Source organism: Aythya fuligula, chromosome 1 (genome assembly GCF_009819795.1).
Source record: "Aythya fuligula isolate bAytFul2 chromosome 1, bAytFul2.pri, whole genome shotgun sequence".
Classification (NCBI taxonomy): domain Eukaryota; kingdom Metazoa; phylum Chordata; class Aves; order Anseriformes; family Anatidae; genus Aythya; species Aythya fuligula.
In genome coordinates this window covers 102220701-102241850 of record NC_045559.1, presented here as the reverse complement: position 1 = coordinate 102241850, position 21150 = coordinate 102220701, and the positions used below count along the sequence as shown (strand labels likewise).

Here is a 21150-nt window from a genome sequence, read left to right as displayed (position 1 = left end):
TTTGTGAGAGTGGTAAACATTTTATCAGCTGTAACTGAATTCAATGGAAACTGAGCTTCAAGCATACAAAATTCATGCTGAATTCTCATGAAAAAATATGTTGGCAGTTTTGTGTCTCAAGTTGGGCATGAAGATTTAGCAGGTGTTTTTTGCTTTTTTTTTTTATCTTTCTTTCTTAGATCTCCATCACACCTCAGAGAGGGGCTATGAAAGTAGGTGAATTGTTTATGAAGCATTAAGATAGGTGTAATGGAGATTGTGAGGAAATTAATAATTCTGTCTTTGAAGTGAGATTTGAGAAGTATGACAGGAGGCCACCCACTAAACAGTACAACTAAAGCAAAATATTAAACACCTGCTCATTAAATGAATACCAACAATCTGGAGATGTTTGGGGAAGAAATAGTTTGTGATCATGTAATTGCAACCAGTCCCATAAGGCATAAACAGAAAGGGAATGATGAAAGGGCATGCAGACAGACTGAATTCTGACACTTCAGGCACTTAGGTGCTGCACACTCGATTTTGCAATCTTATTAATGTTCTTTTAATGTTTTTTTTCTTTTTTTTTTTTTTTTTGGTTGTTGTTTTGTTTGTTTGTTTGTTTGTTTAAATTTTCATATATTAAATATGGATATCAAGCCTATAAACTCATCTCTGTTGTTATCAAGACAAACTGCCTGAGTCAGAATCTCGTATTGCTTAAATTTGTGTGAATTTTGAATAATTTTCTAAGTGACATCATAGCCCTCAAGTTGCTGAGAATGAAATGTGAAACATAGTGTGTAACCGGTTTTAAATGCCTGTGTAATAAATCGCTGTCTTGAGTGAAAATAGTGCTTCATATAAACCCAGTCTTATAATGGTTTGTCTCTGGTATAAATAATTTATGACAGTGAAAGTGCAGTATGGCTGGAAGAGGACAGAACCAAATTTATGCAATCCAAAGGCAACTTGGAAACTAACCCCGGTGACATCCTTTCAAATGAAATTACCGGTACTCTGAGTTTGTACCAGTGTAACTGAGATCAGATTGTGGCTCTGCATCTGGATTTCAAGCAGGCCTGTGCAACATTATGATGATTAATTATATTTGTAGCTGTGCAGGCTAACATAACAAGGGTAAACAGAACTGATTATTCAAACCTTAATTTAGTTTTCTGTGGTGAAGTTAGTGATGGGGATCAGGGAAGATTTGACCTCGGTACAATAGCCCTCGATCAGCTGAGCTGCATAACACAGAGTTTACGTTTTCCTCTGAAGCATCCAGGTATTGATTATTGCCGAAGGCGGGCTGTCTCCGCTGGCAGCTCGTATATTGCTAGAGCAGACAGCAGCTCTTAAATCACACTCCGTGCATGCAGCAGTGCACAGCCAAAACATTCACGCGGAAGGGCACGGTCTTGAAGACGTCCCCGGTGGTGTGACAGGCAGGCAGTTGGGGCTAGCACGTGCTTCATGCTGGTGGCACTTGGCTTTTACGTGAGGGCCAGACGTGACAGTCGCTGCATCTCCAGCCCAGCTGTCGTTGTCCTGGCTGCTGATGCACATCATCAGTTCCACTTGTCTGAATTCACGGAGCTCAGCCCTCCTTTCCGCCTTCCGTGAGTTGGTAAAGAAAAAGATGCTGAGAAGTCAAAAGTTTTCATGTCAGCCCTGCGACTCACTGAGGAATTCTGATGTCTCTTTTCTAGAGCGGCCCACGTTTCTCAGGCGGCCGATTAACCAAGTGGTGCTGGAGGAGGAGGCCGTGGATTTCCGGTGCCAGGTGCAGGGGGACCCACAGCCGACTGTCCGCTGGAAGAAAGATGACGCAGACCCGCCAAGAGGAAGGTGAGAGTAGCGTTCGTGTTCCCAGTGCTTTCAAATTGCCGCTGTTGAATGACCCTGGAACCACTCCCAGCTAGATTTATTTCCTGTGTTTCTGGTCTTTGGCAATACAAACTGTGTTCCAGAGCCAGCTGAGTAGGGAAATCCACTCAGCTGGGCTGTCCAGCTTGTGGATTCCTGTGAGAGGAAGAAAATTGATGTGTAGATGTCAACAGATTCAATTCACTGCATTGCTGGAGAAAAATAAAGATGTTTTAGGGACTGTACCAGTGGTAATAGCCTTCAGTGTGTGGTGATACCGAAAGAGAGAAAGTTTGGCTGGAGACCCCAGAGCTTCTGTCACATTTACGGGGTGGGTTGGAGGCAGGGCTTTTTTGGCTCCTTTGCTAATGTCAGTTGGGTCTCAGAAAGAAATCTTCCTCTGGAAAAAGCAAAAGAAATAAACTATCAGAAACAGAAAATAAAGATGAAATCTGGAACAGGGCATTTGTGTTCAAGAAAGATTCATTTAATCTGGAACAAGTTCCAGAGTGATCAGGGTATGAGAGTGTGTCTTATAAAACAATATTAAATTACCTTGGCTCCTTTCAGCTAGCAGAACAGAGTTTGGTCCTTGCTTTCCAGAACTCTTCCTATGTTTGATGCTAAACCATTTTTAGATTAAAATATCTTAAAACAGAAATAGGTTTGGGAACAGGAATGAGAATCCAAGTCTCCATAACCTGTCTTCTCTTTTGACCCTGTGACTCCTGATTCATTGTTTGCACAGTGTTTTTAAATTAAAGAGAAGATGTGAAGAGTGCTGCTTTTTTCCCACTGTGCTTGATTGTTGTTTTCCATCAGTGTTGTTTCCTTGGATGTGGCAGATATAATTTGAAGAAAAGGAGAACATTTAGATATTTTCTTCTTCAAACAAGTGCTTTAAACACTGCATTTATCCTGTGTAGGCTGGTTGCCAATATTATTTCTGCTTCTCCAATCATGATCACAAAAAAAAAAAAAAAAAAAAAAAAAAAAAGAGCAACTGCAATGTTGTTTGTGTGACTAGCTTGATGCTGTGAGAGTATATTAAGTGTGCTGTGAACACACTACTAGACTGGGCCTAAGTAAAACAAGTTAGACGTTGTGGCCTTCTTTCTTAATCACAGCCTGTCTTACGTTTTCACCCCAACATGGTAAAATGTGGTAAGACTGTTGTCTGGCAGTCTTCATCCAGTTGCTAAATATGGCATTTAGTGTCACATACAAATTCATGAGAAATGATGGCAAAATTCCTTGGAATCACGCAGTGTGCAGTCATCATTATGTCTAAGGTTAACGTCACTTGTTTCTCAACATCTAAATCTTTAATAAAATAAAAAAAAAAAAAATCAAATTGGAGAATACCTGTTTTAGATTCCACATCCTCAACTCTATAAGATGTCTTAAGTGAATATGCAATTATATAATTGAATATATTAGTGTATGTATTAATGTAATGATGTATATTCTAGAAAAAGACAAAAACATTTCTGTTTTAACAGAAGAGATACATATAAATGTACATACATTTTAAAATAATCTCTCCTTGCAACTTAAATTAAATTTGACATAGTTTTTTTTACCTAATTATTTAGGTAGATATGTACGTATGAAATGTGTAGAATATTATTTTGAAGAGCAGTCTTTTGGATGGCAAGATGAATTTTTCCTTGCTATTTAACTATGCATTGCAAAGTATCCCATAGTAAATGCATTTTGCTGCTGTGATTTAGTCCAACTATTGTGCTGCTTCTGTTGTTTAAATCATGTCTTCTAGGTCGCGTAGGCAGAACTGATGAATTGACAGTGCCTTTGATAAGCTTGCACATTGCGTTAGTTTTTTTTTTTTTTTTTTAAATGGCTTTATATTCCTTTTTTATCTATTTTATTGTGGAAAAACTTAAGTACTGTGTGTTTTGAGGTAGCTTCTCTTCATTCATGATGTCTTTCTAGGAAAGAAGAAATGTAACAGGAAATGGGAGAGTTTACTATGCTTTTAACTAAGTGAAGGGCAGGTTCATCAGATACACTCTGATGATACTCAACTTCAGGCTCAGAAACTATTCACAGTGTTCAGCAGTGTTTTTACACTGCATTTACACATTTAATTTACTGTGGTTTGGCATCTTAAGATAGAAATGGAGGGTATGTCTTAAGTTATATTGGCTTCTCAGAACATCACAGTGAGGAACGGGCAAAGTTGAGGGGTCCCATGCTGAAGACCACCTCGGGTGGTAGAGGATTGCCACTGCTGCTGTGGCAGTGCTGCTGCTGAAGGTTACCACCATGACCTGAACGATATGGGTTGTGATCATCTAGTCGAGTCCAATATCTGTACTTTAAAAGCAAATACCTCCGGTGATCAGGACTGTATGTTTTATTTTTCAAAATATATCATATTGCATAAGAGTATATGTAAGCAGAATCCTAAGTATTCAAAGAGTGGAGATTTCCAAACCATGTTGTTTAATGAAGGAGGGTAAACTTGGGATATGTGAAAGAAAAGGTATTGTTTTTCTTGATTTTTTTTTTTTTTTTTAATGCAAGCAAAGAACTTTACCTGGGTGTAGTTTGAATGAATGGAAGAGAAAAATGAAAATGTGACCATTTTATAAACTGAGAAAAGTATTCCTATTTTTTCCTTCTTGAAGAAATACAAGATTTTTTTTTTTTTTTTTTGAGGTTAAAATAGAAAGTAGCTTTCATCTCCAGAACTCCTGTATTTTAAGCATTTTAACATCTACAGTGGATTATGAAATCCTTAAGGAATACCCTTTGTTATTCTTTCTGCGTAAATAAATCCCTTTTTCTGAGCAGATCTGTACAGCTATTTGTCTTATAGCTTTCAGTGCCAATTTCCTGTTTCCACAGCTAATGATGTTCTTTGCACATCTGTCTGTATTTTGTTGTTGTTGTTTTCCAATAATTTCCTTTAGGCCACATCCCTAGTTTACAAAGTGATTATAGTAGGTACCTGTTTCAACAAGTATTGCAAATTATTGAATTTTTCTGTTGTTAGTTCAACTTTCAAAAATGTCTAGGCCAGTGATAGTGAAGTGGGATAAACTAAATTATCATTTTTTGCATGCATTTTGTTTCTGTAATTTGCTTCTGGTGAATGCCAGAATGACTGATACTAGATCCATAGTCTTTCAGAAATCCTTCTCTGTTTTTCCATCTTACTTTCTTTTAGCTTTTTTACGTGTGAAAGCAAAGAGAAAAGTAATCACAGTAATTTCTGGTGACAAATATAAACAGTATTGCTCCACCAATTGGTGTGTTGAGTAATAATTGGAAAATAATTTCAGGCTATTATAGTTTTAATTATAAAAGTCCCTGATGAACTGTAAACATTACCAGTTGCAGTTAGAATGGGGGGGGGGGGGGGGGGGAGGAAAGACTTCTAAAAAAATAAGTGTTTGAAAATATGAAAATAATAAAAAGTCTTAATGTGGCTATTTTGTTTAATTGTCCTTATAATTACCCAGAAATTTAGGAACAATCATGCTTTAAAAGTGAGAACAGATGGGCAGAAGTTTATTTTGCATGTGAAAGTCTTCAGTCCACATTTTTGCTGTTTTGAATTAATGATCTAAAACTACTACAACAGTCTATATTTTGAATTTAAGAACTTAGGTTGCTCTTATAGTGCACATTGTCAAAATGCCCGTGAAAAAAGGTCTCGCTAACATTCAAAGGATGTAACTTTTCCAAATTCCTGTAGACCTGACCTTGACATTTCAGAGACTTCTGTATAAATCATGAAGCTTTTTTTTATATCTTTGGGCAGGAATTAAGAAAGCAATAGAAGGAGCACTGTTTCCACCAGGTGGAAACTGTTGTGAATTATGCATAAGTGCTTTCATAGCTTATATATATATATAAGCTATGAAATATATATATATATAATATATATAATATTATATATATATATATATAATATATATATAGGTTTAATAATGAATTAATGTGATTCTTCAGATTTGAAAATTCTTTTTAGGCCCTAAACCAATCCCAGCAAATGAAAAGCATGCTATAGAAAATGCTGATACTGCACCAACAGGCAAAACCAAAGTACATTGTGAAATCTGGGCTATGTAAAGCTTTTTTCTAGAAGCTGTCCATTTTGAATCAGTGATCCAAGACCAAAATGCATTGTGAATCAAGGATAGAGGCACATGGTGTATATTTTATTTTAATTACTCAAAAAATTCAACATCACACCACAGCTTCCACAGTGCACAAAAGCTAGGGGAATAGTTAATCATGTATGACTCATGTCAAACTACTGGAGGTGAACAGGATATTGTGGGGTCACCAGTCTTGTGCCTTTGGCTGAAATACTAAGTTTGCTACTTCATGAATAGAGTTTCTTTTCATTATAAGTGACACAAGGAAATGGCAAAAAAAATGTACTAAAGCAACTCAGGCAATTGTGGCTATGCAGAAAAATCAGGAAATACTTAGAAATAAAGAAAAATCATTTTTACACATTGAAGTCTTTTTCCAACCACATGTTCAGGTAGCTTTCCTTTGATGTCTGCTTGGCAGAAATAGAAATTATACTTTCCTGCTAAGAGTCTGATGGTCTCCTGTGTTGTGAGGAACTCAATATGGCCTCAATCAACTCTTGATCCATCTGTTTTTTAGTCCTGGTAACAGGAAGAAACTGATATTATTTGAGAGGCTCCAATGTGAGAGTGGCATATCTATGACTAGCAATTTAATAAAATTTGAATAAAGTTTGTACAGTGTTTCATGCCTTTAAATTTTCTAGCAGAGCCGAAGAGAGCAGCTGCATAATCTGTAATTACATAGCAAGTAATACGGATATTTTATTTTTTCTTTCCTTTTTTTTTTTTTTTGAAGAAGAAGAAGTTGGGAGATTTTCAATTACAAGTTAAAATTTGTGACGCACGATAATAACTGTTTAAACCTTTTGCACAGAAGAAGCTAGCAGTGCCAGCTCTTTAGGAGAGTGAGGTTAGCTCAGCAAATGTATTTTTCAGTTGCCTTAAAAATGACTGAGCAATCACTTGGGTCTTTTTATGCATTCCAGCCCAGAACAGCTGGCTTAGCTCAGTAAATACATCTTTAATGAAATTACAACCTGCTATTGTAAGTTGCATTTACAGGCATTGTCTGATTAGATGAAAATTATATTAGAAATGAAAAGTGGCAACTGCACCAGCAGGAAGAGGTATTTGTTTTATGTGCCGCCCACACAGCGGGAGAGTGTAGGCAGAAAAATCAAGAGTGATACTTCAGAAGGAAAACGGTGTGTAGTTTACACAGAGTGTATTGCTAAGTGTTACAAGATTGCAGGTTATTAAATGAGACAGAGCAGTGATACACAGTAGTGAAAATCATGAACAGCACAGTAAGCTTCCTTACTCACTAAAAATTAAGAATGTTCCTTAAAATAATTTGGGAAAATGCACTTTTTTGGTTTTGAAAATTATACATATATTTAAGTGCAGAAAAGGATTGCCATTATTTGCTGAGCACTTTAATTGCTGTGACAGGCCCTAATGCTTAACCTTAACTACAGTTGTGTATTTAGACTTAACTTATATGTGTTAGCTCCATCAAAAGTCTTTGTAGGTAAGTTAGTCTTGCTGTGTTTTTAAAACAAGCCTCTTGTGCCTGAGGAATACTTGCACACATATAGGCTGCTCAGAAATTCTGTCTGTCGCTTCTGATAGGCATGCGTTTTCAAAAAGTGCTGTCATTTCTGTGCTTTCCTCCATGAATTCTTGTGGGCTTGAACCTAGGGGTGAGAGATGAAATTTTAAAAATGTCATAGTCTTCCCAGGTACAAATCTTTAAAACAAATTTAAATGCTATTTACAGCAAAACTTACCCCATCAATTCAGAAAAGTTAGATTTTTAAGGGAATATCCAGAAAGGGCATGATTGCTAGAGGTGTTCTGCATTTGTGCTTCTTCATGATCTCAAGATAAGGTAAGCCAGAGAAATGGTAATTTTTAAGAAACGATGGAACTATGGGTTCTGTGTGTAAACGCAGTTCTACATAATTCTATTTATATTCTGTGGATGGGATAGTGAGGTATTTAACTACAGCCTCCTCTAGACACAACCAAGGGGAGAATGACCTTTCAATGAAATATGAGTTAATAACACCACAGCACTGTGTGCTTTGGTTGAGTTAATCTCCATGCAGAATGTAACAAAATTCAGTCTAATGTGTATTGAAAATTAATTAAAGAGTGTGTTTTAGTACCGTAATGGATATAATCTTTGGTTACATCAGCAAATTTCTGTTGCAATTAATAACAATTAACAGTTTTAAATAAAGGGTCAGGAAAAAAAAAAGATGTTTTTCATATTAGCTATATTATGTGTACTATTCATTACCTCTGGGTAGATCCAGTATGATTTGCATGTCCATCTTTTGTTTCCGAAGCTAGGCATCAAGGAGAGATTAACTCCCTTCATGAGGAGTATAGGGGCGAAGATTGGCTGTTCTTAATAGCTTGTTGAAAGGAGACAGTGAAAGAAAGAGGTTTAATACGTTATTTGTATTCTTACATACATCTGAAGGGAGTAGAGGTGGTTCACAGAGGACGTTGTTATCTTGGGCTTAATACAGCTGTAATACAACTTGTAGAGAGTCCACATAGCCTACTGGAACAGGCAGATTTCAGCAGCATGCAATGAAAGTGTGGTTTTAGTTGTTATATTGAACCATTTGTGGAAACTTCTGTAAAGCCAGAGGTATCATTTAGAGAGAGAGAGATGATGAGCAGTAAAAGGGAAGCAGGGGTTGCTGTAGTTTTCTGTATGTAGGTAGCATCAAGTTGATGTACCCTACTGTTGGTTCTTTTGGTTTGATAACCAATCCTGTTCTCTGGTAGGTATTTTACTCATCAGCGACTCCTTCCCAATCTGCAAGTGGAAAAATATTCCTTATGGTTTTTGGAGGAATACATGGCCAAGTGAAAGTGTAAATCAGATTGTTTTTTGACTATTAAATTATTAAAGTTATAATAATAATTATTATTAAAGTCCCTCAAGGCATGGTATTGAATAACACCCTGTAGATGAATCATCCCATCCCCAGAAGTCTGTCATCGAACCCAGTAGCTATCCACTGTTCAGTTTGCATGAAATATTAAATGCTGTGAGCAGAAGTGTTTGATGTGTGTCTGTGCTGGACTGAACAGCAGAGAAATGGTTAATAGCACTGACATTTAAATTGGCTTCATGTTAAGTGTCAGGTCTCACCACAGAGCTGAAGAAGAGCTATTGTTTCAGGCAGTCTGTTTGCAGATGCATGAAAACAGTCTCCAGTTGCTTACATAAGGGTCAAGGTTGGGAAAATAGCTTTACAACTCCATGGACAACAGCCTTAAAGGAACGTGTCAACTACCAGTCCTGCCTATGTGTTTTCTCTTTATGCTGTATGAGCCACTGGTGATGTGCAAAGTGATCACTGGCAGTGCATCTAAAATAGGATTGCCACAAGAGGATTGTTTAGTTTTTATTCCCTGTTGTCTAATGTCCTAAAATTGTTACGTCTGAAAATTAATGGAGTCACTAGCAGAGTTCTGAAGGGAAATTTAATACCAGCAATAGTAGCCTCAAACATGGATTTCTCAGAATTTTCCAGTCATGAAAGATTGCGGGAAATAAATGCTCTTGCAGAAGGAGACCCAAGAAAACTTGGTGTAGAATTTCACTCAAATAATCAGTTCATTGACTATTAAAATTACAGAATGAAAAAGTAAAGATAGTTAGCCGTGCAGTTTTTCTGTGAAACATTCAGGAAAGGCAAGCTGGTAGTTATGCTCAAGTGAGAATAAGATTCAAGAGCTGTGACCACAGCATTGTTGATGCCATTGGAATGGTTGGCTCAGAGAGATTTCTTCTGCTTTATGTACATTTTATCCCTGAATGGGGTACAAAAGTCATCATCTCAGTTAAAACCAAACCAAACCAAAACAAAAAACTGGCAGTGAAAACAATGAAAGATTAAAGTTTTATCTTTAAGAACAATTGCTGTTGTTAAGTCCTACATTAGCAAAAACATGCTTTTTAAGAATATGTTTTCTGGCTCAACTGTAATGTAGAAGGCACTTTCATTAAAGCATTAACATGACTTCATCTTTACCACTTCATGGTTGGTTACTAATTCAAAATACAGATTAAAAATATTTCAGTTAGTTCTCTGACAAGTTTACCATAATCATTCATCATGCTTAAGGCAACTAATAACAGGCCAACACAAACTGGTTGTTTCAAACTACTTGTAATCTATGTACTCATATTAAAAAGTAAAAATAACAAAATCAGATAACCATATTTAGTGAGAGCAAAATGTCAGTTTGGCTCAGATCTTCTTACAGTGTCCCAGTCCTTACAGTATCCTTTCCTTTTTTTTTTTTTTTAAATAATAGAAATAGACAAAAGGATACTTGCAATGACTGGAACACAGTCCTTATCTTAAGGAAAAACAAAATACTGTTTTTCCATAAAACTAATTTCCTTAAAATTAATGTCAATGATGTGCTGACCAGATAACCCTGTGAATCAAGAGTGTTTTTCTGATAGATAAATTTATGATATAGGCATTAATAATACAAATCTCCCCAAGTGCCTGACAAATGCGTCTCATATGTGAGGTAAAGGACTACTTCTGGTGACAGAAGGATAGGCCTCCATGCCAAGTTATTACATGGTCTCTTAGCTCATACTTGCACTGAGTTTCCAGTGTTTGAAATGTGGAGATCTGTCTGGAACTCAAATCAAATCAGAAGCCCATTCTGGATAATTAACATGTGGTAATTCTCTGTGCAAGCAGAGATGTAAAGGCAGAAAAGAGCCTCTATCGGTTTTCATAGTGTTTACTGAGAAACATCTTCAGAACAAAACATACGTTTTATTCTGAACTTCTATGTTTCTACGTTTTCAAATTATTTTAATGGGAATGAAAAAGACGTCCCATTTTTTCTTTCTTGGGTCTTTTCAGAGCTCACGGCAGCTGATTTTTAGAAGTACTAGCTATGTGCACTCATATATGTGTGTTTGTAAGAGCAGTGCTGCATAGTCTAATGCTTCCAGAGAAGTTGGAAAACATGATTTTCCTGTCATGGGAATGGTTTCACAATGTTGGCACAGTTACTGTAACCGTTGCATACATCTTTTATGAGATTTAGGCCATTTTGTCGAGTATCTTCGCTTAAGGCATATCGCAGTGTGGTTCTCTGTTCTGTATTATTGCAATTGAGAGTGTCAAGCATAAAAAATTATAAAGAATCTGTTGGTAACAACCCATAAAAGATTTTGGACTAAAGCAGAACCTGCTGTCAGTATATTTTAAGAATAAATAGTGTACAGTAACCTGTATAACTTAGCTCTTTTTCTGGCTTGTTGACGTAAGGCCAGTAAACCATTTTCCATAACTACTTGTATACACACCTCACACTAAGAAATTCCAGGTGACGTTGCATTGCATTGTACCTTTCTCTGGTATGAATGGCATAGGCAAGGAATAAATGGGGATTTGCACATGTGCCCGTGAGTGACAGCTGCCTTGTCCCTCACTCTGGAGATAGCTCCCTGGTAGGACAGTTTATTGTAGCCTTCAGCTGCATCTTAGAGCCACCCAGCAAGAAGCAGCCTTGATTGCAGGCATACAAGAGAACAATTTGAGACTCCAGTACACACAAATCTATGCATTCTTGCACTCTCTATCACTAATTAGGGTTTTCTAGGGAACGAAAAGGAGAGACATACTTATCTTTCCCTCTGTCACTCACATAGGGTTGTGCATGGGCTGTAAGTGAAAAAGAAACAGTTTGTGTAAGGGAGCTGGTAGTAGGGGTGGATACATCCCTGGTGGGAGTGGCGGATCTCCTTTCTGCTCCTGGACCACACAAGGCCGAAGCAGGTAAGGGACTCACGCTTCCATGCTTCCATCTTCACTGCAGTTTCCCTCTGGCTCCTTCCAACTGGCACGGACAGTCCAGGAGCCAGTGGAAAGCTGTGGCACTATGCTGGGAAGTGAAGTGCTAGCACCACAAAAGAGAAGTGGAGACAGAAGCTTAAGCCTCCTTAACTACCTCCTGTTTACTCTGTTTATTGGCTGGTAGCATCTCTTTATTTGGGCTCCCTAATCATTGATGTTGTGAGTAATCTTCAAGCTTTGTGTGCATGTGTTGCAAAATTGCCTGGCAAACAGGCAAAAGAAAACAGAGCAAAGTAATTTTTGTGCCCTTTCTATAAGAAATAAACAATAAATGGAAAGCCTACAAAACCTACATATCACGTTTATATATATATATATATTTACAGTAGAGTAATATTGAAAAGAAAATAGGTGCCTGGTATGAATTGATGTAATTTTTTGATGCCAACATCATGAGTTTACAGCAATTAAGATGTGAGTTTTGCAATTTCCCTTTAGCAGGAAGGACATCTTTTTGAGTTGGTTTTGTTGAATTTAGTGAACATGTAATGCATTGTTACAACTTTAAAATGCACAGTTGAAGCATCTGCATCCTCACTAGTTAGACCTACTTGGATATCTAGGAATGTAATGACTGCAGATGCAGACGCAGCTGCTCTACCTGTGCATACGAAAGACAAAGAAACATATTTTTATGCATAGCTGCATGCACATTTTTGAAAATCTGGGTATCTAAGGGTTATTCTATGAAGTAGCAGAATGTATATTAAATGCAGCAAACATACCACTAAATCTCTCCAACTTCAGTAAATTTTCTTATTCTCTCTGTTTCTCTCTCTCATTTTTTTTTATTTAATAACCATGGAAGATTGGTGGCTGAATAGGGACAGATACACTTTTGAATATGGGGGGGTGAGAGGGTGGGAGGAAAAAAAAAAAAGGAAAAGAAAAGAAAAAAAATCAAGAACTGCTAACTGCAACAAAAACAATATAATTCAAGATTATTCTTAGATACTTAAGCCAATGCATGAATCTAACCTTAGTACATTAATTTGTGATACTTAAAAATAGTTAATGTGTTTTGTTTTATTTGTTATTTGGTTGAGCAGATGGTAATGGTTTTGACACGATTCAGGATATTTTATTTTTCTTTTCTTTTCTTGAAAAAGACAAGGCCCTTTTTCCCACTTTGTCACAGCTGGTTACCAATCAATCTCAATTCACGGTACAGTGATGATAGCACATGTTGTTCAGGGGCCAAATCTGATTGGGTTGCATTTTCAGCAGTGTTTCATATTAAAAAAAAAAAAAAAAAAAAAAAAAAAAAAAAAGTGTCTGTATGGCAGTGTCTGTCAGCACACTATTGTACAACTGTCATTAATCAAAACTAGCAACAATGAGTGCATTCATATGTGCCAGAGACTGCCAGATTTCACTCAAAATCACCCAATTTCTATTAGAATTTCCTCACCAGCAGTGTTTCCTCATCTGCTTGTTGTTTCTGTTTGCCTCTTCCTTCGCAGTCCCCTGCCTCCCTTCTTTCTTGGGTAATTAAAGACAGACCTACTGGAGCTAGGACATGTACAACACAAGTTATGTAACACGATGCCCAAAAGTGGCTGGGTTTTATCCCCACACAAGCTGACTAACTGTTTAAAAGACCTCTTCCAGCTTAGTCAGATGGCTGAAGTTTAAGCTAAACTGAAAGGGTAAGCACCTCCAAATGTTTAACAAAGGGAAGTATTCATAACCAATTAGATGGCCATAAACATATGAAGCCCATGTCTGACACCCTACATTTTGTGTTGAAAGTTGGCATTACTTGGCTAGGAGTCAGCAATATTTGGGTAATACGTTGGAAGGTGTTTCTTGATGCTGCACGTATTTTGAAGGCAATGCCTTCTTAGCACACCAGCAAAGTTAAGGACCTGCGTAACCAGTACAGCCTGGTTTTCTGCCACTCCATCATCAGCCTCTGTCTGTGACTGGTATTGGCAGTCAGAGAGGCCCTGAGCCTGGTTCCCAAGTGTCAGCTTGGAAGTGATCCAGGTGAGAGTGACCTTCTCCAGAAACCCAGGAGGAAACTTGTTGCGGGCATATGAAGCTCTTGGATCAAGAGGTCACCAGGCACTATTCAAGACTTCACAGGCCGTTGCTTGAGAAACTGAAAGGATACAAGCACATTCAGCCTTCACAACTTGCTTTACAGTCCCTTTCTCACACAAGTTCCTTGTGCTGCTGTGGATCAGCTAAAGCTGAAAACCAGTTTTCTTCCTTTCTCCTTCCTGCCTGTCAAAGCTCTTCACTGAACCATGGTGACTTCTGGGGACAGAGTAGGTGGAACAGATGACTGAGGGGCAGCATATCAATACTTCAGGACAGCAGATGGTTATAACATCCCATGGGTCCATCTATATATGCTAGACAGCATGTTCTGCCAGGGTGGTCCAAAAACCCAGCATGTCCTTGTTGGAGAAACAGACAGGGAGAGCTGGGCCACTCCTTGAAGTGATTGGTAACTAGGCCATGACAGTGACATGTTTACTCCTTCCTCCATTTCTTGACCCAAGTGGGAGATTATGGCTGTGCTCTCACTCTGCGTCCTGGCATGCCATGCAGCTGGCTCTTTCCCCCAGCAGCCTTTGCACAATTTGCATGATTGGCAGGTGCAAGCATAAAGACTGCTGAAGCCTCCAAGGCAGCTGGCTGGCATGCCGGCACCAGCACACCAGTGAGATGAAGAGCGAGTCAGCTGCAGCCCACAGCAGACTGTAGGGCCCTGTCCCAGGCTGCCTGCATCCCATTTTGAGCAGCCAGCCAGTCAGATCCAGCCCTGCTGCCTGTCTGGTTTTATCTCAGCAGCGGTAAGTCAACCACAGGGATGGTATTTATCTTCAAAAAAAAAAAAAAAAAGCGTAACAAAATAAGTGGCTAATTTTTCCCCAGCTTTATAATCGTGATTCCTGTATCCAACCCATATTTACATTACAGCTTATCTTAGTTTTATCATCTTACAGGAGCCGAATACAACTTCATGTTTTCGGTCCCCCTAGTGCTGGCCTTGTGTCAAGAAAATGAGTGTTTTCTTTTGTCTGTAACTCTGTGGTCGCCAAAGACAAATAACCGCTCCATTGTTTTGGGATACTGTTGTCATATTCTTGAGATTTTTAAGGGAGACCATTTGCCTTTTCTCTATTATGGAAAAATTGATTCTCTTTGCCATTGACTAGTGCAGCACAGCATGCAAAACTACCTAATCTGTGAACAGTTGAGAAGAAATGTGCCTCAGCTGCATATGGTTTTGGAATGTATATTTGCAATAGCTCTGTACTGATCCAGAAAACGTGTATAAAGCTCTCTGTTATCATAACTATTTTTGCCCCTCAATGGTATTACACTAGCAAAAATGGTCCCTAAAAAATTCAGTAGAATGCCATGGCACCTAGTTATTTTTCCCCTTTGTATATCTCTTATCAGTTAAATCTGACTAGCAACATTTACATACAATTAAGTGTAACTCCTAATGAAATGGATATGATCTGTGTTTATGTTTTTCTCTGACGGAACAGTTAGCCACAATTTGGTCTTCTTTAATTCATTTTTTGCTAATGAATAGACCTAGTGAATATAGAATGAAGCTGAATTGTGTTGTGATGAGTGTAAAAAGATGTCTTGATTTGTCTTTATTCTTGGAATTACTTTACTAGTAATACTGTAATTAATGTTGTGGGCTTTACTTAGACATAACGGAACTTTAAACGTTTCAACATATATGATCCTTTGAGTTAAGATGCTTTTAAGTCTGTTAGTACAGTACCCTCGCTACAGATCTATAATAAAGGAGCCAATAGCAATGCATGTAATGTATATATTTGATGTTCCCAAAACATTTAAACAATACTCATAGACGGAGCCTCACAACATTTCTGTATGTAATAGCATTAAATTCTTACTCATCAAAACATATAAGTGTGCTCTTCTTTATCATTTCAACACGTTCTCTGAACAAGCTTGCGGGGTCTTTGCTATATAACAAAGAGAAGGTAAATTAGTTTTTCTAAAGTTAGTGAGCATCTATACCATTAGAGTACTGACATCTCATGAGGTCTAGATCTTTCTTTAGTCTCATGTGCCTCTTTTGCTATTTAATGCATGAGAATCTGAAGCTAACTCTTGGTTCAAGGTGACTTAATTAAGGTATCAGGAGCTTATGTATAGAAAAAATATCATTGAGAATAATTTTACAAGAGAGTATTTCAAGAGTAAAATATCCATGCTGAGTATCTATGATGTTTTCCCGATTCAGGAGCCAAAGAAATTTCTTACAAGTTAAAGTCTTCAGTTGACTTTAACGAGTTTTGCATCAGAGCCTAAAATAGTTTGTTAAACTTCTGCCGGCTGATAACAATTTAACTGTGAATATTTTCCTATTTTTCTTGACTGAGTTACTCTTCTGAATGAATGTTCACTGCCTGCTGAAGTGTTTTGTATTATTTCAAATTTTATATATCCTCATAGTTTTAGAATTTTTACAACAGTAGAAACAAAGAAATGGACAAAGCATAATTGAAATGTTTTGAATTTATTTTAAGGAAGAGAAAATGTTATAGTCCACTAAATGAATCACTCTGTAGCATTTCTGTGAAATTGATAAATCTTCTTTAATGTGCCTCTTCAATAAATGTCACATTCTAGAGCTTAAATATATTTTTATTGTTTATAATATTATAGTGTCAGATCCTACCAGTATGCCTAAGGGGTTGCTGCTCTAGAGAAAAACTGTAAAGGAAAAATTCCAAATCAGCCAAAGGTAAAACATGTAGCTCACTCATATAGGCATGATAAACCTGAGCTGTCATGTATTGAAAACTGATGTCTGATAGCTTAATTTTATCATATTGCTCTAGATCAAGGACAAAGTGAAAGATATTATTAATAAAGCCCTAATACTGAGTGAACATAGCAATACTAATTTTATGTAAAGTTTCTAACTAATGCAGAGTGCAATAAAAATGTCATGAAGATTAATGCTTGGTGGAATTATCTAATGCTAGATAATAATTTATCTTCCAAAGTTGGGAAGTTGGATCCAAGATAGATTCAGACTGGCATATTCCAGGTGAGAGTTTTTGTTCATTTCTGTTGGCTACAGAATACGTTTTCATTCTTTTTTTTTTTTTTTTTTTTTGTAACACAGGTATGACATCAAAGATGACTATACTCTGCGCATTAAGAAGGCTATGAGCACAGATGAAGGAACCTACACATGCATTGCAGAGAATCGAGTCGGAAAAGTGGAAGCCTCTGCTACCCTTACTGTGCGAGGTGAGTGTTCCTGTGGAGAGAGGGCCTGTGACCTGTATGGATCAATTGCTTTCTGTCATAATGGGCCACATCCTTACAGGGCTTTTGTTTGGGTTTCGCACATCCTTTGCAGTTGTGGGTGCTGCACTGATTTGCAACAGAGCTGAAATCCTGGTCCTGTTGGTATCTCAGGCTAAATTGTAGTTATATCCTGTAGGACAGGATTTTGCTGCAGTTAATGATCTGTTCCAATATTATTTCTTTTATCGAAGAATAGATGCACAATGCATATACATTCATAAGCAAGCACTATGTAACCGTGGACATACACTTTAATATGTGAGCCATCGGTTTAGGCTATTATTATTAGGGTTCCTTTCCCTAATAAATATAAGAAATGTAGCACCTATGTTTATCTCTGCCAAAAATAATGCAGATAGTATTATTATACAATTATCTCTGCTGTAATTAAACTCTCTGTCATTACTCTTTATCTGTAAGATAAAGCCAAGTCAAAAGAAAAAGAAAATCTTAATTAATTTTTGTAAGTGTTACAAAGTAACAACTGACATATTCTCTCTTTAAATATTCCTGGTCTCCAGTATCCATACATTTTTTATCTGGTGCTTTTTGATGTGGGAAGGAGGTTTTAAAACCAGTAGAGTAATGACTTGCCAAAATGTCTTTTGTGACAGTAGATATAGACATGCTAAAGATTATGGGGAGCGAAAAAGTTTGTGGGCTAATATTTCCATATGAGTAAATAGGATACAGTAGTTATTATTTCATTCCAAAAGATAAGCAGCAATTTGGCACAATGGATATCATGCAGATACTATTTCACAGTTTAGTGGTGCGTGCTGACGGTTTTCAGTAGAGCTGTGAAAGGTTAATAAAAACATTTTTAGCTTTATCTGTGCTCCTCTTTTCATACACATTAAATCAAATGTTCAAAGTCTCAATGGATTGCTTTATTAGAACTGGGGTCAACTGACCCAAGAGGCCAGCTTCCATTTCCATCCATTTAATGCATGGACACAGTTCAGTTTAATTTGCTGAATTCAAAGGGCAAAAAAGCACCGAGTGGCTTTGTAGAGGGGGAGATATTAGTATATAACAAAGAAAAGAAAGTATTGTGATACCAAGATATTACCTGCTAAAATATTACCTTAGTGTTCGCTTTAGATAATACATGGTGATGCAGACCTCCCTGTTTTAATCTGAAGAAGTAGATTTACCTGCTGCATGTGCATGTAAGAGATTATTCTTCCAATTTGTAACGTGCGAAAAATAGTCACTACACAGAACTCTCAGAAATGCTCTAACTCCATTACTTTGTCACAGGCAGGATCATGATTTCCAGTATATCTGGCAACCAGTTTAGTAGCCTTTAAACACTCCTGGAACTGTGTCCACTGTATGTGTTACTAGAGCTTTTTAAAAAGCTTTTTTTTTAAAAAAAAAATAAAGCTTTTTTTTTTTCTTTTTTTTTTTTTTCTTTTTTTTTTAATAAAGCTTTTTAAAAAGCTTTTTTTTTAAAAAATAAAGCTTTTTATTTTTGCTACCTATCTCGTGATATGAACAGTAACAAGAACCAAGCAAAAAATCCTTTGAAATTACTGAAGCTGGAATCTGATCAAATTAAGGTGGAAAAACAAAACAAACAAATAAAAACAAATAAATATATAATTTAATCAATTTCCTACAGTAAAAGTAGACTTTCATTATCCTGGGTACTACTCTCCCCTGGGATGGCCATTTACAGTCACATACATAGTGTTTATCCAACACAAAGGACGTCATGATATTATAAGCATGTTAAATGTTCAAGACAACAGCAAATGAGAAAAGCTCAGACATTCAGTGGAGAAGTTTATTACTTTGTATTTTCTGGAAACAAATGACTAGGCAAACTCCTGTTGACTTTAAAGGGACCATGAATGATATTCCTTTTAATTAAAGGAAGATTTAATTCTGACTTCTTAAACTTTTACCAGTTTTAGCATAATCACCCATCATGTAGAGAAGAAATGCATTTAGCACATCAAAATTTACTTTGCGAGTGCCTTGGTCCTTGCAAGTGTCCATAGTTACAACTACAAATGTGGCAGCAATAGCATAATCCATAGCTCCCTTATTCATGGCTCCATCTTCTCAAAGAAGGGGTTGCAGATGTATATGGGGAGTTCACATCATGCTGTTGTAAATGATAATAGAATTTGAATTGTGTGACTCAGTGTTCATGGCCCTGTCTTGGAAAGATGTGCATCACTCATTCCTTATCTTTCAGTTGGAAAAGAAAAATGTCATAATATTAAAAGCCAGAAAGTCTTAAAATAGATGATGAGTGAGAAATGGCAGCAGGCTTGAAATGGTTACATAAAGTGGATCTGACAAAATAAGAATAAAGCCATAGAAAGGCTGAGAACTAGGATGGCACTCGCATGCTACACAAGGATATGCATGTCTTCTCTTTGGCCCTAGTCTGCACATAATGTCATAGAGCTGGTTAATTTATTAAAAAAAAAATAAATTGTTCCAAAGTGTGTGACCATTTCTGTTGTTAAAATATGGGAAGTTTCACCTAACCAGATGCAACTATGAGTCAATTTTATGTCCAACTTTTTAGCTGTTCTGAAAGGGGATATCTTCATTTTATTAGCAGAGGGACTGTCAGCCTTCTTTCCCAACACAACTATATAAGAGCTGTTGCTATAATCAAGAAATCACTTGTTGCAGCAACAGCTTTCAATCTCTGTATCAGTCCAAAACTGTATTAACCTGTCGATCATTCAGCAGCATTTTTTTTTTTTTTAGGAAGTAGAAGTTATCTAAACAGTAATTTGGGAGATTCTGGGTTGAAATCCCTGTGGCCATTTCAGCCTATTTGTTATATTTTCATCAGCCCTGTCAGTGAGGAAAAAGCAATGTGTTGTAAGCTTTCATGCCTGTTATTGAATGAGAAAAACTGTCCTGGTCTTTTTGTAGCCCCTACTGCTGTACTGACTGGCCATGTTTAACATTCAATTGGTATTCAACTTAAAAATCAAATGCCTTGCATCTACTGGCATGACATTTGGTAGTGTAGCTTAAATTGATGTGTTCATCAAGATCTAAAAGTTTGTGCTAATGCAAGCAATTTTTCTTTTATCAGGCACTAACAGTGATACTTGATGTGGCATGTGAAGATAATAAAAATGCTTCTCAGAGAATGATTCCAGTCAACTTGTTCAGATGCTATGCTCAAATAAATGTGATAATAGTAATGTGTGACTAAACAGTAATAGCAGTAAATATTTTACTTAGACTATCATTTGAGGGGTTAGCAATCATGGTAGTATCCATAGTTGAACGTAACATTACACGTCATGCATTCTGACAGATACTCTTTTCTTTTTAATTTCTTTTTTATGTTCTCACTACACCATTGTAATGTCAACAGCTCGCCCCGTTGGTAAGTAACCATCCTTCTATCCATTTTAGCATGGCTTCATGCAATGCTTCATCTTTCATTTGCAACAGCATTTAACTGGCTTGAGCTAGCAGCCAGTGCTTAATAGCGTTAACTTTATAACACCAGGCAAGTGATTTTGACTGACAAAGTGCTATTTCTGAACTTTCTGTTTTCTGCTATGTCATGTATAAACACATTTGCTAAATCACCAATAAATACCATTCAGTGAAACTGGGGGTGTGTGGTGATACTAAGCCAAAATCACTCATTCAGATGGTTTTGACAGTCTATTTAAGGGCCTGGTATAAACGCCATTGAAATCAACAGAAAGGATTGTATTGACTTTGGTGAGCTTCTATCAGGCCCTAAATGATCAGCTCATTATGCTTTTATTGCATAGCAGTAAAAGCAAAGGCTTTGCATGTCCCGTCTTTCTTGTATCTTTCAAAGATTTTTTAAATGAAAATAGTCCTGAAATTGAAGAGGGGATGGAGTAGATTTCCGTGCTTGTTAAGAAAGTTCATCACAGATTTTTGTCCTTGGGTCATCTTGGAGTGCACTTTGGAATGCACTGTATAGGATGCAGACTGTTCTGAATAAAAATTCCAGG

General features: G+C 37.0%; 1 protein-coding gene across 10 annotated transcripts in view; it reads left to right on the top strand.

The window, feature by feature from the left end:
* ROBO2 (roundabout guidance receptor 2) overlaps window positions 1-21150 on the top strand; it is a 1102980-nt gene that overhangs the window by 963240 nt on the left and 118590 nt on the right. For all 10 annotated transcript variants that reach the window (XM_032182831.1, XM_032182822.1, XM_032182879.1 and 7 more), the window contains 3 exons: window positions 1695-1833; window positions 16980-17107; window positions 20529-20540. In XM_032182831.1, coding sequence (XP_032038722.1) covers window positions 1695-1833; window positions 16980-17107; window positions 20529-20540 — 279 coding nt within the window. The remainder of the gene's footprint in view (window positions 1-1694; window positions 1834-16979; window positions 17108-20528; window positions 20541-21150) is intronic.